General features: G+C 44.5%; 2 protein-coding genes across 5 annotated transcripts in view; both read right to left on the bottom strand.

Annotated features, from left to right (window-relative positions):
• MGAT4A (alpha-1,3-mannosyl-glycoprotein 4-beta-N-acetylglucosaminyltransferase A) overlaps positions 1-27,723 on the bottom strand; it is a 176,571-nt gene that overhangs the window by 114,546 nt on the left and 34,302 nt on the right. For 3 of the 4 annotated variants that reach the window (XM_086328065.1, XM_086328067.1, XM_086328068.1), the window contains exons 1-2: positions 12,291-12,372; positions 7,443-7,639 (exon numbers count right to left, since the gene is read on the bottom strand). In XM_086328065.1, the coding sequence (XP_086184191.1) occupies positions 7,443-7,536 (94 nt within the window). In that variant the 5' untranslated portion in view covers positions 7,537-7,639; positions 12,291-12,372. Of the gene's footprint in view, positions 1-7,442; positions 7,640-12,290; positions 12,373-14,739; positions 14,863-27,723 lie in introns of those variants that run through there. The other variant, XM_086328066.1, reaches the window with a different exon arrangement.
• On the bottom strand, positions 7,443-13,015 carry LOC147363730 (uncharacterized). Its single transcript, XM_086328078.1, has 2 exons — positions 12,539-13,015; positions 7,443-7,763 (listed from the first exon to the last, which is right to left on the bottom strand). Exons 1-2 carry the CDS (start codon positions 12,906-12,908, stop codon positions 7,663-7,665), a joined length of 471 nt encoding a protein of 156 aa, XP_086184204.1. The 5' UTR covers positions 12,909-13,015; the 3' UTR covers positions 7,443-7,662.

Below are 27,723 nucleotides of genomic sequence, written 5' to 3'. Positions count from 1 at the left end.
ATTGATGCTTTTGAACTATGGTGTTGGAGAAGACTCTGGAGATTCCCTTGGACCTGAAGGAGATCCAACCAGTCCATCCTAAAGGAGATCAGCCCTGGGTGTTCTTTGGAAAGACTGATGCTGAAGCTGAAACTCCAATACTTTGGCCACCTCATGCGAAGAGCTGATTTACTGGAAAAGACCCTGATGCTGGGAGGGATTAGGGGCAGAAGGAGAAGGAGATGACAGAGGATGAGATGGCTGGATGGCATCACCGACTCGATGGACATGAGTCTGGGTGAACTCGGGGAGTTGGTGATGGACAGGGAGGCCTGGCATGCTGCAATTCATGGGGTCGCAAAGAGTCAGACACGACTGGGAGACTGAACTGAACTGCACACATCTAGGAGGCAAGACCCATAAACAGATACATCATGGTAAAAAGGATGAAAGTCAAACACAAGAGAATCTTGAAAGCATCAAGAGAAAAATGATTTATCACTGACGAGGGGGACCCCAATAAGATTAAAAGCTGATCTCTCAGCAAAAATAACAGAGGCTAGAGGCAGTGGGTAACACAAAGTACTAAAAAACAAACACACACACGCAAAAAAAAAAAAAAAAAACCTGTCAACGAAGATTCCCACATCCAGGAGAGCTACTTTTTTTAGAAAATAAACATAAAATTCACACATTACAAGATAAACAAAAATTAACAAGAATTCATTGCTAGCAGTCTTGCCTCATAAGAAATACTAAAGGAATTTCACCAGGCTGCAAACAACTGATACGAGTGATCCAATCCATACAGTCTGCAATTATATAATTGCTGATGCCCATTTTCTCCTTTCCCTCAACTGATTTATAAACTTCATAAAATGATACGTATATAATGCATTGTTGAATCTGTAATACATGGGAATGTAATAAAGTTGCTAAAAACAGCACAAAAAAAGGTAGAGGGGAAAAAGGCTGCTATGTGCTAAGGGAAAAATAACAGGTGGTGTAATAATTAATCATTGTAACAGTGTATTCTTGGGTTTATAACATTGACAGATGTAATGTGTGAACAACAGTGCCACAAAACAAAGGAGAAAAGGAACAGAGCTAAATAAGAGTAACTTTCTATATATTACTAGAATTAACTAGTATAAACTCGAATTTGAATCCAATAAGCTGAAATGTACACAGTGAACTCTGGAACAATCACTAAAAATACTCAAAAAATAGTGAAAAATGTCACTAACGAAATGAAAATGCTACGTTAGAAAATATTCAATCAATGCAAAAAAAAGTAAAGTGGGAATACAGAAACAAATAAGACATGAGACATATGAAAACTACAGAGTAAGGTGGCATCTGTAAATCAAACTACATCAGTATCATATAAATGTCGATGAGTAACAGTCCAGTCTAAAGGCAGACACTATTAGGCTGGATTTTTAAAAAAGCATGCTCCAACTATATGTTATTTACAGGAGACATAACAAATGGTTATGGGGCAACTGGATAGTCACATGCAGAAGAATGGAGTGGGTCCTTTACAGCACACACAGAAATGAACTTGGAATTGATTAAAGACCTAATGTAAGAGCAAAACATGCAACGTGTGGGGTCGCAAAGAGTCTGACACCACAAGCAACTGAACTGAAGAGCAAAACAAAACATAGGAGAATCTTCACGATCTTAGATTTGGCAGCGGGTTCTTAAATATGATGCCGAAAGGACAAGCAGAAACAACAACAAAAAACAGACTGGACTTCATCAGAATTTAAAACTTCTGCACTTCACAGAACACCATCAAGAATATGAAGAGACAACTCACAGAACGATAGGAAATATTTGCAAATCACATTTCTCACAAGGAACTTGTATCTAGAAAGGACTTTTTCTTTTTTTCCCTTTTTAAATACTGAAATATAGCTGATGTACGATGTGTTAGTTCCAGATGTATGACATAGGGATCTGACAATCAAATACATTATGAAATAATCATGACAAGTCTATGACATTACCATACAAAATCAGTGCAGTATTATTGACTATTTTCCCTATGCTATGTTACATTCCTATGACTTAACTGTAAGCTTGAATCATTGTTGATCATGTTAGCGGTATGTCATATACAGCCTTTATTATACTGAGGTATGTTCCCTCTATGCCCACTCTGTTAAGAGTTTTTATCATAAATGGATGTTGAACTTTATCAAAATGTTTTTCCGTATCTGTTGAGATGATCATATGACTTTTAACCTTAATGTTTCTAATGTGGTGTATCGTGATTGATTATGATGTATGAAACTTTTAATGTATTGTTGATTCAGTTTGCTAATAATCTGTTGAGAGTTTTTACATCTATGTTCATCCAGGATACTGGCCTATAATTTTTTGTGTGTGATATTTTTGCCTGGTTTGGGTACCAGGGTAGTACTGGCCTCATAGACTGAATTTGCAAATGTTCCTTCCTCTTCAACTTTCTGGAATACTTTGAGAAGTATTTAAATGTTCTTTAAACGTTCGGTAGAACTCACCTGTGGAGCTATCTGATCCTGGACATTTGTTATTCCGGAGTTTTTTTTTTTTTTAATTACTGATTTAACTTCATTAAGGTAATCAGTTTGCTCAGATTTTCTATTTCTTCCTGATTCAATCTTGGAAGACTGTATGTTTCTAGGAATTTATCCATTATTTCTAGGTTGTGCAATTTGCTAAGATACAAATTTTCATAGTAATCTCTTACATTTTATATTTCTGTAGTATCAGTTGTAACTTCTTTTTCATTTTTAATTTTATTTGGGCCTTCTTTTATTCTTGAGGAGTCCAGCTAAAGGTTTATTGATTTTGTTTATCTTTTCAAAGGACCAGATGTTAGTTTCTTTCATTCATATTTGCTGCTGCTTTTTTCATCTCTATTTCATTTACTCCCACTCTGATCTTTATTATTTCCTTACTTGTACTAACTTGGGGCTTTGTTATTCTTTTTCTAGTTCCTTTATGTGTAAGGTTAGATTGTTTGAGATTGTTACTGTTTCCCAAGGTAAGCCTGTATTGCTATACACTTCCCTCTTAGAAGAGTCTTCTATGTCCCATAAATCTTGGAATGCTGTGTTTCCATCTTCATTTGTCTCAAGGTATATTTTTATTTCCTCTTCGATATCTTCAATGACCCACTGATTGTTTAGTAGCATATTGTTTAGACTTCACATATTTTTTTTTTCCAGTAGTTGATTCCTAGTCTCATACTGCAGTGGTCAGAAAAGGTGCTTAATATGATTTAAATCTTCTTAAATTTTCTGAGACTTGCTTTGTGGCCTAGCAGGTGATCTATCCGGGAGAATACTGATCACATGCACACTTGAGAAGAATGAGCATTCTGCTCGTTTGGAGTTGAAAGGCCTATATATATTTAATCCATCTGACCTAATGTGCCATTTAATGCCAATGTTTCCTTATTGATTCTCTGTCTGGATGATCTATCCACATTGATTTAAGTGGGGTGTTAAAGCTCCCTACTCACTATATTGTTAATTACTCCCTTATGTCTGTTAGTAACTGCTATATGTATTTAGGTGTTCCTATGTTGGGTACCCCATGGACAGAGGATCTGGCAGGCTACAGTCCATCGGGTCATGAAGAGTTGGACACAACTGAAATGACAGCACACTTTTTTTTATTCCACCCCCTCATTTTACATTTTTTATCTCATCTTTTATGTGTTTTTACTTTGTCCGCTCCCTAATTAGTGTGTGTATACATTTTTATTGATAGTTACATGATTTTACTAGCTTTGTCTTTTAAGCCTCATATTAGATACACAGGTGGTTGATCCCCTACCCTTACCGTATTTTGGCCTTAGAATAAAGAATTCTTCAAGTTTAAATTTTTAAATAGGCAAAGACCCTGAATAGACATTTTTTTCTGAAGAAGATATACAAATGGCTAATAAGTACATAAAAAGATGCTAGGTATTATTAGAAATACAAATAAAAACTACAATGATATACTACTTCACTACCGCTAGGACAAGTAGAATCCAAAAGCCAGGAAACACGTATCATCAAGAATGTAAAGAAACTGTAACCCTAATATCCTGTTGGAGGAAATGCACAATGGTCCAGCTTCTTTGGGAAAAAAAGTCTGGCAGCTCCTCAAGTGATTAAATATAGAGTTTCCACACGACCCAGCAGTTCTACTTATAGATAAAGAGAAATGAAAATACATGTCCACACAGAAACACATACATGAATGTTAGGTATCCCTAGGGACAGGGGTCTAAGATGTCCACTTTCTGGGTTGTACCTGACCAAAATAGGAAATTCATCAGGAGAACCACCTCCCCCCCCAACACACACACACACACACACACACACACGAGTAAGACATGCAATGATTCTCGTCCCACTTGCACACCTGCATACAGCTTTCCCACTGTGCTTTCCATACACTTGAAATTCTGTCTCATTTTTTAATGTGAGAATCCAGTATACCCTGCAGAAACTTGTACCCTGGCCTGAACACCAGCTTTCCTAGTGGAGTTACTGATATCTTCCTCAAATTATGCCAATCCCATGGACCAGCTCATTTATTCTTTCAAGTGGTAAATGAAGACCTAGGATAAATATGATAGGGACCACACTGGGATTACCAGCTAAGCCCTGGGACAGTCCTGGAACGCTATCTGCCAACCACAATGAATATCTTACAATTCCAAAGCACAAATACTCCACACTCTCTCAGAGCTTCATGAAAGTAAAGGCAGCTCCCTCTACCTGCCATGCCCACTCTCCCCTAATCTGCCTGGTCTCTGCTCTTCTGGGCAGCAGACCAATAGCTAAGAGCATCATCTCTGGAACCAGCCTGACCGAGCTTAAACTTGACTCTTCCACTTAATGTACGACCTTGACAAGTTTCTTATACTCAGCCTTGGTTTCCTCATCTATAGAAAGTGAGTAATCATACTTCCTAGGGTTGTTATGAGGATTAAATGAGACTATGTTATTGTTTCATAACTTATAATATGCACTCTGTTACTGCTCTATCTATCAGATGGTATCACATTTTTTACTTGCACCTTCCCCTACTGGTTCTTGAGATTTCCAAAGGTGAGTAGTTTCTCCTTCCTTTTCATATTTACAGCATATAACACAGAGATGGGCACGAGGTAGGTACAGGAAAGGGAGTGATGCATGCATGAAAAATAACAACTCTGAGCCCAGCAACATCCAGCGATTACGGAAACCACGCTTTCAATATAAAAAGCAGAGCATGTGGTTTATGAGTATACAAGAATTAAACATCTGAAATGAGGCCGGCTCTGGAAAATCCAGGCTGACTGCCAGAACCATCTAGAAAGAATCCAAATGCTCAGCAGTTAGAGTGGTTACATAAACGATGTCATTAAAGCACAGGGGATTTTACATAAGCACGACAGGAGACCTCTGTTGATACCTGAAAGAGTTCAGACAAAACACCAAACCGAAAAACAGAGCAGAAAAATATGCACAGGAGGATTACAGCTGCTCAGAGTGCCACCCGAAGCAGAGAGACTGTGTGTGTGTGGCTTGAATACCACATTCTTTCCCCTTCTGGTGACAAAACCTGTATATTCTTTTTGATTAATATTGATTCTAAGGACAACCTAACACACACAAAAATAGTGCTTAGTAATGCCTTTACGTAAGAAATCAGATAAATGGAATGGAGATGCCAAAAGTTTTAAATAAGACCCAGTCAAAAGGGTCAATTTTCTGTTACTATAACTTTCTGGGTAGATAAGTTTCCTGATAAGGAAAAATTCCATATACTCTCAGGATTAACTCTCTTATTTTCTAAATTGACCGCTAAAGCCAGTCATATGTTCTACTCACATCAGGGCCAACCAATAGTTTGATTAACTAAGTTCTTCCTAAGTAAGTCCTCTCCTTTTGGTATGATTAAAAAATGAAATCTAAAATGTATGTATTTGTGTGCAAAGAAGAAAGATCTTCAGTAAGTGTTTTATTCATTTTCCCCCCAAAGAATGCCTTCCAAAATTAGAGCCCAACTCAGAGAAAGAGAAAAACAATACTAAACTTGCTCAAAGCACAGAGTACATTTGCCTGCTTATATCAGCTTATTTCATGAATATATGCACACTGACACAGATATATACATATCTACACACACACTGAGCAACTTCACCTTCACTTTTCACTTTCATGCACTGGAGAAGGAAATGGCAACCCGCTCTGGTGTTCTTGCCTGGAGAATCCCAGGCACGGGGCAGCCTGGTGGGCTGCCGTCTATGGGGTCGCACAGAGTCGGACACGACTGAAGTGACTTAGTCACAGCACACACACACCAGAGAAAAATTAATAGAGAATAAAGTTACCTTCATGCAAGTCAATAATGCCAACAATAGCACCTTTTGATAACCAAGTGATGATTACTACTCTACCCTGACTCTAACAAATCTCCATTCTTCTTGCCATTAATATTTCCTAGATTAATATGAGGAAAAGAGATATGTAAAAGGAAGAGGTAGGAGACTTCCCTGGTGGTCCAGAAGTTAAGAATTCACCTGCCAATGCAGGGGACATGGGTTCACCCTCCGGTCTGGGAAGATCCCATATGCTGTGGTACAGCTAAGCCTGTGCACCCACAGCCCACTCTGCAACAAGCCACTGCCAGAGAAGTCCATGCACTGCATCTAGAGTAGCCCCTGCTCACCGCAACTAGAGAAAGCCCACAGGCTGCAATCCATATGGCTGCAACTAGGGCAGCCATAAACAAGTACATTATTTACTTAAAAGTCTACAAATAATAAAAATAGGGGTAGGAATTTACTGTATATATTTTAAAAGAAATACACTATCCTTCAATACAGTTCCAATCTCTAAACAGATAACCTTCCTTAAAAACACAGTTCAATAGTCTCAACAGAATTAATTTTTAAAATTTCAGACGAATTTCTCACCCACTTCAAAAATACTTTTACCTAAAGAGCAACCTATCAACACATGCGGTTTAAATCATTAACTACACAGCACCAAATCATCAGGATAATCAGCGTATAAATTTCATGAAGCCGCTGTGTCCTTCTAAGTGTTTCATACAATATCCGGTACAAGGAAGCTTATTAAACATTGATGATGTTTAATAATGAAAAATAAAATGCCAAAATGAAAGTCTTCATTACTCAACTTGGCTGTCATTTATAATACAAACCGCTGATGAGCATGTTTCTACACAAGCAATTACAAGAAATCAAGAAACAAAGCAAACCCCATTCAAATGAGAAATTTTGTGTCCTCCGTCCAAGAATACTGTTTCATTTCGGTGTCAGAAAGAAACTGGCAGGCCGCCAGCAGATAGCATGAAATACGCAGACTGTAGGGGTGTTCAACTCAGAGCATTTATGCACCGTTGACAAAGCAAAAAGCCAAACACACTGCATGCACATTTTTTGGAGATGTTTTCCTTACCTTTCCCATTTTGCCATGTTGTATACCAAGATAAAGTGAGGAACGAGGTGATAAATGCTAAAACAGTGGCTACAGTTCCATTTCGGAGCCTCATCTCATTTCACCATCACACTGGTTCATATGTTTACGATGATAACCAAGTCCGTTTCTTTTTATCCTGAAGTCAAGCAAACCCAGTACTCCTGGCTCGGGGCCAACTGAAACAATCAATAGGAGAGGTTCATTTCAGATGCTCAGCAGAACTAGTCTGGCAGCCACACCATTCACAATTATTATTCAGGACTGTCTGCACGGTCTTCATAGGTGGATGCTTCTTTCTCCCTATTCAAGGGGAAAAGGGAAAGAAAAACTTGCTCAAGGATGCAAAATACTCGTTTCTTCATTTATCAGTCACTGTTACAAACAGATTCTTGGCTGGGCTACACTGTATCTGTAAAGATAACCCCCCACATCCAAATGACTCATGTGATATCCTTGAGCGATATGGTTCTTCTCCTCTGGGGAAAAAAGCTTTCAACTATACTCCCTGCTCGTTGGTTCTGTTGTGTCTGTGGAAAGAGAGTCATGGTTACTTATGTAAAGGAAGAAGTGGTGGGGCCCACGAGAACTCTAAGGATCACTCAATGGTTCCTGAGGAACATTCTTCACTCTCTACAATCCTCCTATTGCACAATAATAGTTAATGGCTCAAAATGTTTAAAGAAAACAGACAAAACTTACAAGGGTCAAAAGCCCTGGTCCTAGATCCAGCCCCACCATTACTTGCGTGACTTCAGGCATGTCAATTATCTCGGCTTTGTGGTTTCATCCAGGAACTGAGAAAGCTAACTGTCTCGGCTCCTCCTGTTCTCATAAATAATAAAAAGGTTACAGTGATGACCGCTGCTGATCATCAGCATAAGATAAATGTAGTTTTTCCAACAATTAACCTACTCCTCAGGTGTAAACTGGGATTATTTTGGCATTTTGAAAACATGGCGATCCAACCAGGATGCCACCGGACCCAGGATTAACCACTGAGCACTGCTTTAACTCAGGAAACCTGGAGATCACCTCCCATCCAGCAAACCTGTTCAGAAAACGGAATGAGGTGGTCTAGTGGTTGAGAATCTGGGTCAGGGGGTTGATCCCTGGTCTGAGAGGATCCCACGTTCCGCAGAGCCACTGAGTCAATGCGCCACAACTACTGAGCCCACACGCTCCACTCCTGAAGCCTACGAACCTGGGAGCCCATACTCCCCAACAACAGAATCCACCTCAATGAGAAGCCCGCACACCGCATTGAAAGAGCGTAGCCCCTACTGGCCACAACTAGAGAAAGCCTGCTCGAAGCAACAGAAACCCAGCACAGCCAAAAATAAATAAATCTTTTAAAAAGAAAATAGAATGAAATCATGTCCCTGGAAGTACTTAAGCATAGTACTACATAGTACCTACTACAATTCTAGGTTCTGAATAAATGTCAGCTGTATTAATAACAACAAATAAAACCAAAAACCTGCAGCCAGTCACTGGTTTAGGCCTCTCTGCAAAGAACCAATTTCACTCCCTCGGGGAATGTCAGGCCAGACAAGATATGCATTGATTCCTGGTGGCCCCAGGGGACCACAGAGGCACTTGGCAGTCCACCACGTGTCACTCCAGTAGGTGAGTTAATGCAGCTCCAAAGAGGCCTGGGAAGCCCGAGGGACAATTCTCTCTGGCTAAAGCAGCCATTTGTAGGCAATTCAGAAATTATCTCAGCTGGTTTGTAAAACTGACCATGGCTAGAAAGCTCCACTAGTGAGAAAAGATCATCTGGATTAATAACGATAATGAGACACTACAACTCACTAAGCATTTCCTCACACGCTCTAAATCTTCCAAACTCCTAAATCTTCCAAACTCCGCTTCCCCTACTGTACAATGAAATGAACCCAGAGAAGGAACCCTAATTTGCACAACTCTGAAGTCCAAGTTCTCATCCCCCACCCTCTGCCCCTCTGCACCGCAGTCCTGTGAAAAGAAGCTCCAGGGGCACTCCAAGCCTCAGGTTACACTGGAGAATCTTCCCGAGGTGTTATCTTTACCCAACAGTTTAAAGTGTGAATTAAAAAAAAAAAATTAGACTCTACAACAAATACAGATCTATTATGGAATAAACTGCAAAATTCACAGGCAACTTCAAAATTTCAACTTAAAATCTGAATGAATTTCTCACTTCCTGTACCCTGGGCTGGGCCCTCCTCTCCCCTACTCACACCCAAGCAGCCTGTGAACCCTCCTTGACCAGCAGCTCTGTAGTAGTGATATAATACTCTAGAGGCACTGAACTTTTCTACTTCCTCCCTTCCCCTTACTCTCTGCAATCAAGAATTTCCAAAGATACTCTCGCGTTCAAATTATGATTATTTTCTAAAACCAAAGTTATTCATCTAACATATCCATGTCTAAAGTCTTCATGGTGAAATCCCAGAATTTCAACTCAATTCCATAAGTACCTAATATACTGTCTTATTAACATATCAATAGGCACTCAAGGGGCTTCCCTGGTGGTCCAGTGGCTGACTCTGTGCTCCCAATGCAGGGGGCCAGGGTTTGCTCCCAGGTCCGGGAACAAGATCCCACATGCTGTAACTAAGACTCAACACAGCCAGATAATTTTTTTTTAAAGCACTCGATAATGATTCTGATTATAAAAAAAATGAAGGGTTAACTCAGTGAATTATGTAACTTGGAATTTTAATTTTTTCATGGCATTATATGAAGATGCATATAATTTTCTGTTGCTATATCCCCACCTGAGCCCCACTTTACTTCAAAAAAGATACTGTCCTGATAAGAGATCCAGAAGTATACAGATTATTAGAATAAACATTCAATCAGTAATCACAGGGAAGGTGAAGTGAAGAAGTAGAAAATGAAAGATTTTTGAAACACAGTTTTATTAAATACTTATTTGTATGAAAGTCAGTATAAAGGGGTAGAGAGACAAGTAAAAGTGAATGAACTCTATAATGAAAGTAGATTATAGATACAGTATTGGTAAAATGAAAAACATAAGGAATATTAAATATTGGATCCAGGAAGTTATTCATATCTGGTTTGAAGAAAATGCAAATAATGAACTCTACCAACAAACAGGACCTGAAATTCAGCAAGAGAAATATGAGGGCATTTTACTCAGAATACTGTCATACATTTTTAATCAGGGTTCCCACACTAATGAAGTTTAGTTGCACCATAAAAGAGCAAAACCAGTGATCCCTATGCTCTCAAACCAGGAGAGGTAGTTCAGACAGCCAAGAGCCCTCTGGGTTGACTGACTACCTAAGGCAGGAGAAGTGATCCATATTTGTTGTCAGAGTCCACACTCAACAAAAATTTCAATCTAACACCTTGACGCTCTCTGAGACTATCACTTAACACATCGGAATCCTTAACAACAAAAAGGCGGTGGCTAAAGTTATTGGTCATCTCCTCCATCCTGCCAAAGATGTTTCCAACTTTCAACTCCAGATCTCAGGCTGGAGAAAAACCTGTTTTATTAACAGTCTTTTAAGGGCTGCAGTCTTATGTTATTATTAGATACATAACCTTTGATTTTAAAGTGTTCTCCGAAATAGTATGTTCCATGGCTAAAAATGCTTGACATATGATTTCACTGACATTCCGACAGAACAGGGGTGCCTGAAGGAAAGGCACCCTCATAAATACCATGATGTAAGCCCTGTAACTTTATTCAGCGCGGTTTTATTAAAATTCATTGGTTTTATATTTATAATAGGATTTCTATTTTTCCTTAATACAGCTTACATAACTTCATCGTCCTGTGCGTTTTCAGATTTACACGGTGCGGGCTAAAGAAACCTTTGTTAGGATAACCTGTTAATGACAGAGGTGTTGTTTTTTAACATTCAGAAAAAGAAAGATAAACCATTAAACGCATATTATTCACTTCTAAATTTAGCTTCTAAATTCAAACGAACGACGTTGCCATCTTCTTTGGCCAGAAGTCGTCCGACAGCAAAAGCACAACAGCAAAATATATGGAGAGGGCTGAAAACAGACACTGCGCCTGCTTCTATTTCGCAATCCGGATTGTAAGCAATGAGCGGGCTCCAGAGAAACACTCGCTGCGAGAAATAAAAAGCGGGCGCGCGAGTGGTCTGACTGCCAGCTCATAAAGCACGCCTTCCCGCTGTCACCTGGTGGTACCCTCAGTGGAATCACCTGGCCCCGACCCGGGGATCCCACTCGCAGCTTCCTCGATAGCGGGGAACTGAGGCCTGGGTATGGGGGTGCGCTTACACATAGGACCCGCAGGTCTTGACTTTGTAGGAAAATTCGCCAGAACGGTGCACGTCTCGGGAGCAACCCCGGCCCGCCTCGCCCCCGCCCCACCTGCCCCGCGGCCCTGGGACGCCGCCGATTCCGGGACGGGCGTGAGCCCTGGGGCAGTCCCGCGAGCAACTCTGCCTCACCCCCAAAACCCCCACTTTCCTTCACTTTGCCCCAAAGTCAGCGAGCCCCGCCGCGCCACGGAGCGCGGAGAGCGCATCAGGCGCCCGGTGGGCCACCGAGAGAGCGCACGGCAACGAGGGGCTGCGGCGGCGGAGCGGGGCTGACGGCGCGCCCAGGGCGGCCTGGCCCGCGCCCGCCCCCGAGGCCCAGCCCGCCCGCGCCCCGAGACGGCCCCGCAGCAGCCGGAGGCGCACGAGCTCCGGGCCCGGCCGCGGCCCCGCGGCTCCGTTCCCAGCAGGTGGATCTCCCGCGACCCGGCGCCGCCCCTCCATCCCGCGCCCTCCGCGCAGCCGCCCTGCGCCCCCGCTCGAAGCTGCCCGCACGCCGCCGCCGCGAACCCCTCACCCGCCGCCGGCGCTGCCAGTCCTGCCGCGGCCGCCGACGAGCCGCCACCGAGCAGCCGCCGGGCGCCCCCGCCTCCCCGCGCGGCTCCGCCCCGCCGCCGGAGCGCCGCGGCCCCCGCGGCCGGCCCCGCCCGGGACCCCGCCAGCCATTGGCCGCCTGTGCCGTCCCCCGGGCGCCCCCGCGCGGCCCAGCCGCCGGCCGGAGGCCCGCCCGGTTGTCATTTAGGGGCGCCGCCTTGCAGCCTGTACCGTTCTCGTGAGATCTCCCCGCTTCACTCACTGTCACCGCCGGGTCTGGAGCGGCGTCTCCGGCCCGGGCTCTAAGCGCTCGGCGGCGCCGGGCCGCCACATCTGGCTTTAATCCTCTCGGGCGTGTGCGCGGAGGCAGCTCAGGCTGCCAACAAAAGGCCCCGGGGAGCCCCCGGCCTCTGCCTGGCGCGCGACCCGACCACCCGGGCTGCCGCGGCCTCAGCGCCTTCCCCCAACTGCGGTCCGCAACCCGCCGCACCCCGCTGGGCAGCATTCCCGGTGACCGGTCCCGGGCCAGCTCCCGCCCTAATCCAGCAAGAGCTTCCGAGGGTCCAGGAGCCTCACCCACTGTCTGTGGCCCTTGCGACATCCCCACTAATGGGCATTATTATCCTCAGTTTACCTACCAAGAGTCCAGGACTAGCTTTAGCAAGAAGATAAATAAACTAGGGTTTAAATGCAGATCATTTGAGTGCTAAAGCTTCTGATTTTTCCACTACACCACCCTCTCCTGTCCCTTTCTCGCGAGCTCCATGTCCTAATCTATTACCATTTCTGTAAAGTTGGAGGTTAACTTGAGAACCAAATAGATAATAATCTATTGAGAGATCTGAGTGGTCTGCCTGTTTTTCTTAGTATCCTTTGGTACTAGGACTTGGGTTAGTAACTGGCTTGAGGGCCAGATTTCCTATAGTCTACTGCTGCTACTGCTAAGTCACTTCAGTCGTGTCCGAGACTCTGTGCGACCCCATAGACGGCAGCCCACCAGACTCCCCCGTCCCTGGAATTTTCCAGGCAAGAACACTGGAGTGGGTTGCCATTTCCTTCTCCAATGCATGAAAGTGAAAAGTGAAAGTGAAGTCGCTCAGTCGTGTCCGACTCCTAGCGACCCCATGGACTGCAGCCTACCAGGCTCCTCCGTCCATGGGATTTGCTAGGCAAGAGTACTGGAGTGGGGTGCCACTGCCTTCTCCTCCTATAGTCTAAGATAAAGACAATTCCTAGTAGCAAGCTGGCAAAAATTTCATGACCAGATGTAAGTAATAAAGGCTGAAACCTACTCTGATACAACCTTTGATACATTGATATATTTTGGCTGACATATGTCTTGGGAATGGAAAGCCCAAAGCTTTCCATTTGGTGTACAATGCTCAATGACAGGCAATTTCCATGCAGAAGAGAGCACTAGCATTTAACAAAGCCATGTCCACAAGACTGGCCAAAAGCTTAAATTGCCCAGGGAGCTCCCCATTCTATGGGAAGGAAACTGGAAGCCCTGAGAGATTAACAGTACAAATAATAATACAATACAGGACTTTCCCGGTGATCCAATGGTTAAGAATCCACCTGCCAATGCAAGGGACACAGGTTCGATCCCTGATCTGGGAACTCAGATCCCACATGCCGCAGGGCAACTAAGCCCCTGCGCCAAAACTACTGAGCCCCAGTGCCGCAGCTACTGAAGCCCACTTGTCTAGAGCCCTGTGCCTGCAACAAGAGAAGACACTGCAATAAGAAGCCCCAGCACCGCAACTAGAGAAAGCCCGTGGGCAGCATCGAAGACCCAGCATAGGCATAAATAAATAAATAACACAATACAAACTGATACAAACAGTGATGTAGGCACTAGTAAGTGATCCAACCAGAATTCAAACCCAGATCTGTTTGACTGGGTTTGAGTCCCTGCAGCATTCCTGTACCCCTCTGCTTATATCTTCAGCAGCTGACAAAATCTTGTTGAGTGGATGACTATTAAAAAGATACATTTCACTCTACTTTCTCCAGTTTTTTTTCTCTCTCAGGAAGAAAATGAAAGCATTCAGAAACATTCTAGAAGCAGAGGCATATGTCAGAGAGAAAGGACAGCTGCAAAGGGCAAGCTTCAACGATGGACTCAATGGGCTTATCCAGGAAGACAGCAGAATTCCCCCTGGACAAAGGTTAGTGGAGAACTGACATCAAAAGACAAAAAGCAGGACAAACAGAACTGCCTTCCTTTGGGGCCCTTCTTGATAGCTTATTGCTACTCCATCTGGCAACAGAAGAACGGGTTTCAGGAGAAATCTGGTGTTACAGTTAAACTTGTCGTAAACCAATCACTTTTAGCTCCACGAAGTCTGGATTTCAGTTTGTTGTCCTAAGAAATGAGAACATCACAGGATATACACCAAGGTATGGGTTAGAATGGATTTGTCATTCACCTTCATTTGCAGAGTACATGATCCTGGATTTTCCAATCACTTCTGTCCCAAGTGGTTCAGATGATAAAGAATCCAGCTGCAATGTGGGAGACCGGGGTTCAGTCCCTAGGTTGGGAAGATCCCCTGGAGAAGAGAAAGGCAACCTACTTCAGTATTCTTGCCTGGGGAAATCCCATGGCCAGAGGAGCCTGGCGGGCTACCGTGTATGGGGCCACAAAGAGTCAGACACGACTGAGCAACAAACACTTTCACACAAACTCCACTGAGTCTCATCTAGTTCTTTTCTTCATCTTTTCTGCAAGATTCTTTTTTTTTTTTTTAAGATGTTTTTTATGTGGACCATTTTTAAAGTCTTTACCGAATTTGGTACAATATTGTTCCCATTGTACGTTTTGGTTTTTTGGCCCCGAGGCATGTGGGACCTTAGTTCCCCGGCCAGCAATCAAACCAGATCACCCTGCTTTGGAGGTCAGAGTCTTATTCCCTGGACCACCAGCGAAGTCCCTGTGATACTTCACTAGTTCCATTATTCTGCAGCTTCTCTTTTTGCCTTCTCCTGGCCTTTAAGTCCACACAATCAGTGGAAGCTGGGGAGGTATCTAGGCTAAAGTTCTGCCTGTAACTTCACCATTCTATACTCTGTCTCCAACAAAACTGTGATGTGGTGACTGTTCTGAGTTCCTCAGAGGTGTGGAGGCAGCTGGTGCCTACCCATAGGTGCTTCCAGACTAGTGAGAGAGGTGCAGAAGGAATTAGACCACAAGCAGTGCCAGAAGCTCTGGTTACTGGGACAGAAGACAGACCGGGGCCCTCTATCAGATTTTCAGGGCGGGGAAGGCTTCCTGGAGGTGACACTAAAAGCAGAGTACACACAGGAAGCTAATCTTTCATCACTTTGATGGTGAGTAGTTTTTGGTGGGGCAGTGCCTGTAGCAATCAGCTTCTAAGAAATCAAACACAGGATCTTTAGTTCTTTTCTGCTCCAGTCCCCTCCATGCATGAACAATAAAACTTGCAGCATTTTATGAGTGTTGATGAATGTTGTGATTCTGGTTTTTTGGCTACTGGCTCAAATGGGATCTTTTTCTTTTCTTTTCGCAATTGTAAAACCTTCATGAGAATCACATTGGAGGGCCTTCCGGGTTTTGTTTTGACTTTTTTGTAAATGGCTCATGCAGAGGTGTAAAGACTCTGATAGTCTTTACTTTTATAAAGACGCTGATACTGGGAAACACTGAAGGCAGGAGAAGAAGGGGGCGACAGAGGATGAGATGGTTGGATGGCGTCACTGACTCAATGGACAAGTTTGAGCAAGCTCCCGGAGATAGTGAAGGAGAGGGAAGCCTGGCGTGCTGCAGTCCACGGGGTCACAAAGCGTCAAACACGACTGAACGACTGAACAACATGTACAGGTGGCAGGAGCCCTCCCATTTTTCTTCATAAATTGTGTGTTTTATCTCTTTAGTCTAGAAGCTGTTGGGGAACTAGGACCCGGCTGGGCAGTAAGAGTTTATTAACTCTTTCTTAGCCACAGAGTGTTTCAGACAGAGTGTACGCAGTATTTCTGTTGTGTAATCAACAGGGCACATAAGGTCCAATAAATTAATGGGAGAATTCAAACTGAACTAACCACCATATTTAATATTCAACTCTAGGTGGTCATTAAGGTTTATCCAGATGAAAGAGAGCAGAGAGCTAGATTTAGAAAATTGTTTTCATTTCTACATGTTCTCCCCACACCTTTGCTCATCTCTTTGTGAGAGAACCCCTGAATGATCCCTTTCCTGTTTGTCCACATTCACCCCCTCGGGGTAGATGTACCTATAAGGCTATTCAACAAAAGCCAGGCTGTGTGGCTATAGGATTGTGGAATTATAGGCCCGTGCCATACTGAACGGGCTTCCCAGGTGGCCTTAGTGGTAAAGAACCCACCTGCCAATGCAAGAGACTTAAGAGATGTGGGTTCAATCCCTGGGTCAGGAAGGTCCCCTGGAAGAGGGCATGGCAACTCACTCCAGAATTCTTGCCTGGAGAATCCCATGGACAGAGGAGCCTGGAAGGCTACAGTCCATAGGGTCGCAAAGAGTCAGACACGACTGAGCGACTTAGCACGCAAGCAAGCCATACTGAAGTGTTGTGGCCAGTGGTGTTCACATATGTGTACAGAGCACAGCAAAACAGTTTTTTCAAGAAAATCCCCAAACAAAAGGGAATCCAACCATCTTACTGGGAACTGGTGCCCTCAGCATGCCATGTGGCAGGAAGTTTAGAAGGCTTAGCGAGATCTCTCTTTCCTTCTAAGTGACTTGGCCACACCATTAAAGCTGACTCACTGGTTTCATTATATTTGACGTATATTCCAAAGGTCAGGTGGAAATAATTGTGTGCCAGAGGATGGCAGAGCCTTGGGGATTTTTTTCTTTTCTCACTCTTCCTCTATGAATTTGGTACTTGGAAAAGATTCTGGATCAACAGCCCTGCCTCTGAAATCCATTCATACATGAAACCAATTTGAGCAGCTCAACTGTGCTACTCCATCAATACCTTTCAAACGGGATAAAAACCTTTACTTGAATAATACACTCAGGACCATGACTGTCCAATATTAGGCCATTTGGAGTTCTGGATAACAGGACAACATAATCTATGTCATCTTTTTCATAGATCTAGTGCTTCTTTACCCTTTTTTATATCAACTGATTTCCTAAAGGAAATCAACTCTGAATATTCACTGGAAGGACTGTTGCTGAAGCTAAAGCACCAATACTTTGGTCACCTGATGTGAACAGCCGACTCATTGGAAAAGACCCTGATACTAGGAAAGACTGAAGGCAGAAGGAGAAGAAGGCAGCAGAGGATGAGATGGTTGGATGGGATCACCGATTCAGTGGAAATGAACTTGGGCAAACTGGGAGATGGTGAGGGACGGGGAGGCCTGGCATGCCGCAGTCCATGGGGGTCACAAAGAGTTGGACATGACTTGGTGACTGAACCACCGCAACAACAGCAGTAGCAACTGAACACAACTCTGCAAGTGTCATCAGCCATGGGCCAGACAGGAAAGAAAGAACGAGGAAGGAAAAAGGGAAGGCAGGAACTATTCTAGCTCTTTTTGGATGGAGGGAATATTACACAGGAAATTGCTTGCAAAGGTGTTGGAAGGGTTGAACAAAGAAAGAAGGGTCACAAAGAGCAGACAGAATGTATGACTGATACCCAAGGATCAGAGGCTGCTAGTGCCCCTGGGTGGACACTTGGAGCTTGCGTCTGCTGATGCATTATTGGAGAACTGTTGCTCTTGGTCTGGAACCCTGAAAGATGCTGTCTTAGCCTAGGTGGCTGGACACAGGAATCACTCCACAACCCACTGTTCTGCAACTATTGGCAACAATTTCCAACAGCTGCCACAGTGTTGCAAGCAGAAGCAGGAAGCTTCTCTCCTTCCTCTGCCTTCTAACCTCCAGCCACTGGCCTTCTATGGGCAGCTTTATACTAACAGAAAGCCCATTCCAGGAAGCCCAGCAACTGCAGCCTGCCCACTGGCAGCTCCAGCATCACACAGCAGAAGATAGAAAGGCAGCAACACGGGAGGCTCAAGACAACAGGTAAACAAGCAAATTGGTTTTCAGGATAAAACACCACTTTAGGCATTCTTTAAAGCGAAACCAGAGCTTGTCCTGGAAACAAGAGGGAATGGAGCCTGTCAGGTTTTTCCGCCCCAGTGGGACTCAGGAACTCTAGAAAACACCTTTCACATTCACACAGTCTTCTGAGAGACCTGTCCACATGTCTCGTGGCAGCCATCTTGATATTGTCACTCGGAACGGGAGACTTTCCTATCAGTTGGGGATGCTGTATTGAGCCCTTCTGTGATTAGGGGTTTAAAGACACAGACTTGTAAAATGTGGTCTCGACCCTCTAGGAATTCACAGTCTGGTTGAAGGAACACCCACAACTCTCCTCTTTCATGCCTGCTTGTCACAAGAACCACAGTCTAGCCTCTGTCCTCCAAGCCGTGTCAGCATCCTGGACCATTCTCTGCCTGCACCGCATCCTGGTTTTTTCTAGCAACTCACTCCACAGCCCCACCACACCACCCTCTACGGCTAACATTCTTTTTTTTTTTAATATACTCATTTTTAATTGGAAGATAATTGCTTTACAGTGTTGTGTTGGCTTCTGCCATACATAAACATGAATCGGCCGTAGGTAGACACATGTTCCCTTCCTCTTGAAACCCCTCCTATCCCTCTACGTTGTCGCAGATACAGCTGACATTCTTCAAATTTCAGCTTGAGGCCAACTCTGCAGGAGGATTTCCTTTCTGCCAAGACTGGGAGAGGGACCCACTGTACTCTGTTCCTGCTCCTCCCGGTGGGTTTATCACACTGGAGTATCACCCTGAGTTACCAAGCTGGTGTTAGTTAGAGGACGGGCATGCTTCAGTGCTTCTCAGCCTTTGAAGTGTTTGGTTCAGATCTGGGCAGCTGGAACCTTCCAGTTCCAAGCAGCCTGAGAGTCATGGCAAATATCATTATCTCTGTGTTCTATTTAGTGAAAGGAAAAAAAAAAAAAAAAGCTGGGCGGCACCAGATATAATCATCTGCTGACTTATCTGCCTCATTCATTCAGCTGCTACACCGCTCGAGGTTGGGGACCGTCTGATTCATCACTGTGTGGCAGGCACATGGGAGCCACTGGCAGCGTTCTCTGACAGAATGAAGGAGGACTTTGTGGCAGAGGACGCGCTTGCTCTGAGCCTTGGAGAAAGGGTGTGGGATTTGCGCAGATGTAGGGGAAAAGGAGATCAAACCAGCCAATCTTAAAGGGAATCAACCCTGAGTACTCATTGGAAGGATTAATGCTGAAGCGCCAATACTGATGTGAAGAGCCAACTCATGGGAATAGACCCTGATGCTGGGAAAGATTGAGAACAGGAGGAGAAGGGGGGCAGAGGATGAGATGATTGGATGGCATCACCAACTCAATGGACATGAACCTGGGCAAACTCCGGGAGATGGGGAGGGATAGGGAAGCCTGGCATGCTGCAGTCCAAAAGAGCTGGACAAGATGACTGACCAACACCAACAAGGGGGGAAAGGAAATAAGCATTCAGTGAGAAAGAGGAAGACACACACAGAGGGCGACGTGCCAGTCTGCACGGCACCTGGGCAGGGGCAAGGCTAGGAGATGAAGACTGTACAGAACCTCAAGCTTTGGTGACAGGAAGATTGCAGAATATAAAGGCAACATTATAACAGGAATCCTCAAGGCCAATCCTTATGTCATTGGCCCCAGCTACAAAGTTGCTGTGGTATTTTTACCTGAGTGAGAAAACAATGTGTCTTATGATCATCCAACAAATATTTGCTGGGCTGCTACTGTCTGCCCTGTCTACATTCTTTCACTAGAGGCTCCCAGTAAATATTTGCTCACTGCTTTGTTTTTGCTTCCTTTTTTAAATTTCACTGGCCTAGGATCAAAATCACAAGGCTTGGGACTTCCCTGGGGGTCCAGTGGTTAAGAATCTGCCTGCCAATGCAGGTGACATGGGTTCCATCCCTGGTCCAGGAACTAAAATTCCCACATGCCATGGAGCAACTGAACGCATGCGCCACAACTACTGAGGCCTGGGCACTACAGCTCGGGCTCCGCAATGAGAGAAGCCACTGCAACGAGAAGCCTGCGCGCTGGAGAGTAGCCCCTGCCCACCACAGCTAGAGCAAAGGCCACATGCAGCAATGAAGACCCAGCACAGCCATAAACACATAAATAAACATTTTGCTGCTGCTGCTAAGTCGCTTCAGTCGTGTCCGACTCGGTGCAACCCCATAGACGGCAGCCCACCAGGCTCCTCTGTCCCTGGGATTCTCCAGGCAAGAACACTGGAGTGGGTTGCCATTTCCTTCTCCAATGCACGAAAGTGAAAAGGAAAAAGTGAAGTCGCTCAGTCATGTCCGACTCGTAGCAACCCCATGGACTGCAGCCCACCAGGCTCCTCCGTCCATGGGATTTTCCAGGCAAGAGTACTGGAGTGGGGTGCCATTATATTTTAAATTACTTTTAAAATCACAAAGCTTCAGATAAGATAGAGAGTAGAGAAACAGATCATTCAATGGACAAGCTAACTTTAGTGTCTCAAATGCAACTGAAAATGTCGCATCGCTTCAGAAATGTAAGAGAGTGAGAGCTCAGGTGTCTCTTCAGGGAAAAGCATCTTCCAGAATTCTGAACACTCCATTCAATAGCCTTGTTCAAATTGGTCTCTATAGAAGGCATTCGGGAAAGTAGAAATGGTATAAGAAATCAGGAATGTCCTTGGAATAGAAAATCTTGGTGCACGGAAATGTCAATAAAACATTCCAAGACAACCTCCACAGAGTGTTTCACAAAATTAATTTTGTCAGAACTCTCTAAAACGCTTTTGGATGGCAATTTGCTTTGTGAATTTAAAAGTGCTTATTGAAGTGACACATCATAAGACTGACCCGCCTCTGGTTCTGCATGGGAAGGCACAGAGGGGCCGCAGTATATATCTTATCCTGGAGGTAATGGAGAAGTAAGCAAATCTTTTCTAGGCTAAGGGACAAGAGAACAATTTTAAAAGAGGTACCTGAACATGCATGAGTACAAACACAGAGTCTTCCTTCCAAAGGAACTCAAGTCTTGTGCCAATTGGGTTCCTGTTCCTTTTTGTTGTGAGGAGGCAGGGCAGGCCTGGTTCACAGCCTTGAACCATCTTCCTTTCCCTAGATGTTGACTTCTTTCACCAGTTGAATACTTGCCCCATCCTTTTATCATTGAGAATTTTCTGTTCCTGTTGATTTTCCTCCTAAAGACTCTGGCTTATCTAAAGCCTCCCTGGTGGCTCAGTGGTAAAGAACCTGCCTGCCAATGCAGGAGATACAAGAGATGCACATTGGCTTCCTGACTGGCGAAGATCCCTGGGGGAGGGACTGGCTACCCACTCCAGTCTTCTTGCCTGGAGAATCTCATGGGCAGAGGAGACTCGCAGGCTACAGTCTATGGGGTTGCAAAAAATCGGACACAGCTGAGCAACTAAATAACAAGGCTTCCACATAGCAAACCAGCTAAATGAGTATTGCTTACTCATTATCCTATTATTAATCAGGTGATACATGGGTAGGCAAAAAATCAAAAGTTCTGGTTCATAACAGTGCGACAGATGGTCCAGCTGTTTTACAGACTAGCTGATATCCCAGGATATAGGGCCCTGACACACGGACCTCTCTGTAGGCATGACTTAAACAGAGCTGAGACCAAGAGGACTCATCAAATCTCTTCTTCAAACATCTTTGAAACAAAGACATGTGGTCTCATTTGCTGTCAGGGCAGAAGTGGAAAGACAGGAGAGGAAGTAGGCAGAAGCCATGAGCAGAGAGGAAGCAGCAGCCAAAAGATAAAAAGTAAACAGAAGTGGGGGCTTCCCAGGTGGCTCAGTGGTAAAGCATCCACCTGCAATGCAGGAGACACAGTTTTGATCTCTGGGTCAGAAAGATCCCCTGGAAAAGAGAATGGCTACCCACTGCGGTATTCTTGCCTGGAGAATCCCATGGACAGAGGAGCCTGGTGGGCTACAATCCATGGGGTTGCAAAGAGTTGAACATGACTGAGCAATCAAACAACAGAACAGAAGGGAGAGCATAAAAGGGTCAGAGCAGCAGGCGCGGGAGGAGCAGAGCCCGAGGCAGGGGCAGGAGCTGCCTCTGGGACCCAGCTGCGGTGGGGAGGGTGCCTGCTGCTGACAGGTCAGGGACAGACGGACTTGAACTTGTCCATGAGGCTACAGGTTTGAGTTCCTGCTCTCAGAACTTTCCATCACGTGACTTTGTACAAAGGGCAGAGCAGAGGGGTCAGGCGTTTGGGGAAGGCAGCTCAGGTCTTCATAAACAGGACTTGATCGTTTTTGTTGTCGTCACTTTTTAAATGTTTTGTGGCCATGTGCTGTGAGGGATGAGGGAGCTAGTTCCCCGATCAGGGATGGAACCCATGTCCGTTCAGTGAAAGTGCAGAGTCTTAACTGCTGTACTGCCAGGGAAGTCCCCAGGACTCGATTGTTTTCATGAAGGAAACTGAGCTCTTAAAAAATGACATACGGCCATTCAAATGGGAAAGCTAAAACATTCTGGAATCAAAAACAGAAACAGGTTTTTTAGATTATCCAGTGTGTCTTGCTCCATTGCGCCACACTCCTGTCACCTACTAGCTGAAAAGAGTAGATTGCTGTTGTTAGTCATTTAGTCATGTCCAACTCTTTGCAACCCCGTGGACTGTCCCTGGGATTTTCCAGCCAAGAATATTGGAGTCAGTTGCCATTCCCCTCTCCACGGGATCTTCCCAACCCAGGGATTGAACCCATTTCTCCTGAAGTGGCAGGCAGATTCTTTACCGCTGAGCCACCAGGGAAGCCTGAAAAAAGTAGGTAGTTATACTTATTTTCAGTTTGAAACTTGAATTTAAGACAATTGAGCATGGATTGAAGGGGTAAAGAGACCAAGATGCCAAACCTCATCAAGGTGGCCCAAGATGCAAAAAAGCTAAAGTTTCAGTCAATGCGTGGCTTACAGGTATACATGTCTTAAACCATCTTAAAGAGGACAAAAATGACCTATTTCTAATCATGATGATCACAGTTTCCCCATTCTGTTAATCCTCCCCAAACCCAGGATTTGAGATTACCTGGATAAATCCTCTTGCATTTCAGCATTTATAGAACTCCCTATATATATATATGTATATATCTCAATCAGTTTCCTAATTTCCCACCCTGAATCCTATCTCACTGGCCACATTTATGTTGCCATTCAGCAACAACAGAGCCAGGGAGAGTGGCGCTCAGCAGTGTTGGAGAATGGAACCCTGACACTTCCAGCAGGATGTGGCACTGCAGGTTTCTAATGAAAAAAAAAAAATCAAAGAACTGCTCCCAGATAATGGGAAAATAAATTGGAATTGTATTGGGAAAGTGCCCAAAAGAATTTGCCTCAAATGAGAATTGAGTCTTTATTAGAAAAATCTGATAAAGAGGGAGGAAAAAAACTCCCTTCCCATCATCTAATGGTCCTTATAATTCACCATTTCATTGCCCTCCTATAAAGGCACATTACATTTGAGTGTCTGTCAAATGTTATTGTAATGGTGAAGGTACCTTCTGCCCAGAAACCTGAAATAATTTCTCCTTTCAAGTGAAAGCCTCAACTTAGTGGGGAAAGTACGTGCCAGTTTCTTCCTCTTCCAAGCTCCAGGGGAAAAAGTTATCATCATCTTGGCCTCAACAGAAAAGAACAAATATTTAGGAAGCTCCCTCCTCCTGAATTTTGGCATTTGCCATAGCTGCTATCTGACAATGTATCGTATTTCCTTCCTGTTGGACAAATATTTGCGGAGGGCTTACTGTGTTCTGGCACCAAGCACCGTGTGGCCCAGACTGAACTGGGGTGAGGGGCTAGAACAAGAAACGAGACTGCATAGAAAGACTGGGCTTTGGGGTCCCCTTTTTTGCAGGGGGATCCCGGGGGGAGGATTCAGCGCTCGCATAAGGAGCTTAGGATGGGGGTGGGAGGGAGGATCAAGAGGATATTTATATAAACACTTACGGTTGATTTGAGCTGTTGTACCGCAGAAACCAACACAACATTGTAAAGCGATGATCTTCCAATTAAAAACATTTTAAAAAATTTTTAAATAAGGAGTTTGGACTTAATTCAGTAGATAATGTGGACATTTTTGAGAATGACTGGTCAGAGCTAAGGGTCAGAAGATCTTCCTGGTGGCAGCCAGGGCAGTGGGTGGCAGGGGAAGGAGGGTGGATCCTCCAAGTGAGAACTAATTGGTCCCAATTTCAGGCTGTTACAGGGACAGGTGGGGCTTCCCTGGTGGCTCAGATGGGAAAAGAATCTGCTGGCAATGCAGGAGACCTGGGTTCGATCCCTGGGTTGGGAAGATCCCCTGGAGGAGAGCGTGGCAACCCGCTCTAGTATCCTTGCCTGGAGAACCCCATGGACTGAGGAGCCTGGTGGGCTACAGTCCACAGGGTCACAAAGATTCGGACACAACTGAAGCAACTTAGCACACACACACAGGGAGAGGTGAGTGGAGGAAGGCAAAAGTTACACTGAGATTTTTAGGTCAGAGATCAGGCTGATAGCAGCTCTCCAAACCAAAGCAGAGATCCCAGGGAAGGAGATATTTAGGAGGAAGATGATTTGACCCTACTGGACGGGAGTTGATAAGAGACACAGAGGTCGTGCTCTATGGCAGGAAGGGGACACGAACGTTAGAATATAAGAGAAAGATCAGGTGACGTCAGCAAGATCAGGAGGGATGAGGGGTGAGTAGAAGCTATCGGGGTTTACCAGCTGCCTTCACAAGGGACATTTTAGAGGAGTGGCGTCAGCAAAGGCGACATGGCCATTTGCCAAGGATGAGTGGGTGGTAAGGAAGTGAAGACAGTCTGGACTGTGTTTTGCAGCATGGTGTGAAGTAATTCTGGTTTTATTTCTAAGATCAGAAACATCTGGAGAGCAAGAAGGGGATCTAAATGGTAAACGACGATCGCCCCCCATCACAGGCTACCTCCTACTGAACATCCCCTTCTGGATTTGCCAGCCCAGTGTCTTTAAACCATTCTCCAGGCCTCTGCTATTTTTCTATAATTGCAAATAAGATTGAAATAATAGTAAATATAGCTAGCACTCCCGGAACATTCACGTTCTGTCAGGCATCCCAAGAAGAGATTCATACATATTAATTAATTCAATCTTCATGACGACCCTAAAAGGTTGAGCCACTGATTTTACTTCTTTACACAGGAGGAAACTGAGGCAAGAGATTTTAAATAAGTTGCTTAAATTCACAAAACTAGGAAGTAAGGGGGCTTCCCTGGTGACTCAGTGGTAAAGAATCCACCTGCCAATGCAGGAGACGCATGTTTGATTCCTGGGTTGGGAAGATACCCTGGAAAAGGAATGGCAACCTGCTCCAGTATTCTTGCCTGGGAAATCCCATAGACGGAGGAGCCTGGAGGGCTACAGTCCATGGGTTCAAAAGAGTCAGACACAACTTAGCGACTAAACAACAACAACAATGGGAAGGAACTGGGCCTGGATTCAGTCCTGACAACCCGCAGGCATCTGTGCCCTTGATCATGATGCTGGCCTCCAGCAGCCCCTGCAAAACCACTTAAAGGAGTCCTAGGAATTTTGCGAAAACTAAACACAACTGTAGAAAACATTTTGTCATTTTGTTTATCTTAGCAAATGACACAGGCTAAGTTTGGCACCACTTGTTTTGGGGCAAACAGCTATGTAGGTAAACTGAAAAATATACCAATATCATAAGCCCAGAACTGAAGGCTCTTGGAACTAGGAGGAGCCTCAAGTCCCCTTTGATCATTCTTTTCACTTGTACATAAAAAGAAACCACCATCCAGAGCAGCAGAGCATCTGGGTCGAGGTCATATACCGCTAAGGGCCAAATAAGACTGGATTCCATATTCCGAGTCTTTCCATTGCACACAGAGGAGGTTAAGTGGGGGAGATGGGGAGAGGCGTTCGGTGAGAGAGGAGGAAGTGGCAGGTAGTGAAGCAAAGCTGCACCCCAGAACCCAGCTCAGAGTGAGGGTGGCAGGTACTGACCTGTCCACAGGCTGCGGCCCCCACAGGCCTTTCCGTGAGTCTGCATGTTCCTTTCAGCCCTTTGGCCTGACTCCTTTTCTTGCTGTCTCTCCAACTCCCACCCCCATTCCCACTCCCACTCCCTACCTCTGGGTCCCACGATCTGCACCCACATGTTGGTGAGGCCCCAGCACATGAATGCTTTAAGACTGACTTTAAATTAGTTAATTAATGAAACATGCACCTCTATGTTCATAGTAGTACTATGTACAAGAGCCTAGGCATGGAAGCAACCTAAGCATTCACTGAAAGATGATTGGATAAAGAAGCTGTGGTGCATATACACAATGTAATATTACTCAGGCACATAAAAGAATGAAAGAATGCCATTTGCAGCAACATGCATGGACCTAGAGAGGATCATAGGAAGTGAGATAACCCAGACAAAGACAAATACCATTATGATATCACTTATATGTGGATCTAAAATATGATACAAATGAACTTATTTATAAAACAGAAACAGACTCACATAGAAATCAAACTTACGGTTACCAAAGGGAAAAGGGAGTGGGGGAGGGATGATGAGTTGAGATTAACAGATACATACCATTAGATATTAAATATACAAGGACCTACTGTACAGCACAGGGAACTGTATCAATATTTTCTCATAAACTACACTGAGAAAGAATTGCTGTTGTTTAGTTGTTAAGTGTGTCCAGCTCTTTTGTGGCTCCGTGGACTGTAGCCCACCAGGTTCCTCTGTACATGGGATTCTCCAGACAAGAATACTGGAGTTGGTTGCCATTTCCTTCTCGAGGGAATCTTCCCAACCCAGAAAATGAACCCAAGTCTCCTGCATTGGCAGATGGATTATTTACTGCTGAGCCACCAGGGAAGCCCATGAAAAAAAAGAACATACACAGATGAAACTGAATCGCTTTGCTGTACCTCAAAAACCAATACCTTGTAAATCAATTATATTTCAATATAAATATTATTTAATTGATCTATAGATAAATAAGTGAACAATCAGAGGAGAAACATGCACAGGAAAAGTCGTTTCATGGGTCTCCTCTAGATCCACTAGGGAAGCAAGAAAGTAACCTCCACAGAATCCTCTTGGATCCAACAGGACAGAAACACACAGTCACACAAAAACACGTGACCTGAGCTGTGTCATGTTGGTCCTGGTTCTCTTTAGGATTTGTCTACTTCTTTCCAACATTGAGGCTCTGAGTATCTGAGCTGCAGATGCTAACTCTCACCTTCTAATGGCATTTCCTCTTGCTGCCAACAGGGAAGCAGTACTGCGAATACACGAAATGAGTGTCTCTTGCAAAAA

Source organism: Bos grunniens, chromosome 11 (assembly GCF_055505025.1).
Source record: "Bos grunniens cultivar Pamir isolate PY7600 chromosome 11, Bosgru_T2T1.0, whole genome shotgun sequence".
Lineage (NCBI taxonomy): Eukaryota > Metazoa > Chordata > Mammalia > Artiodactyla > Bovidae > Bos > Bos grunniens.
The sequence above is the reverse complement of the archived record's forward strand: the minus strand, read 5'-3'. Positions and strand labels throughout refer to the sequence as shown.

Coding starts and splice junctions, on each gene's coding strand:
- LOC147363730 (XM_086328078.1), bottom strand. CDS start 12,908: ATGTCGCAAGGGCCACAGACAGTGGGTGAGGCTCCTGGACCCTCGGAA. Junction 7,764..12,538: donor GGGGAGATCTCACGAGAACG/GTACAGGCTGCA, acceptor CCCCTTGAATAG/GGAGAAAGAAGCATCCACCT.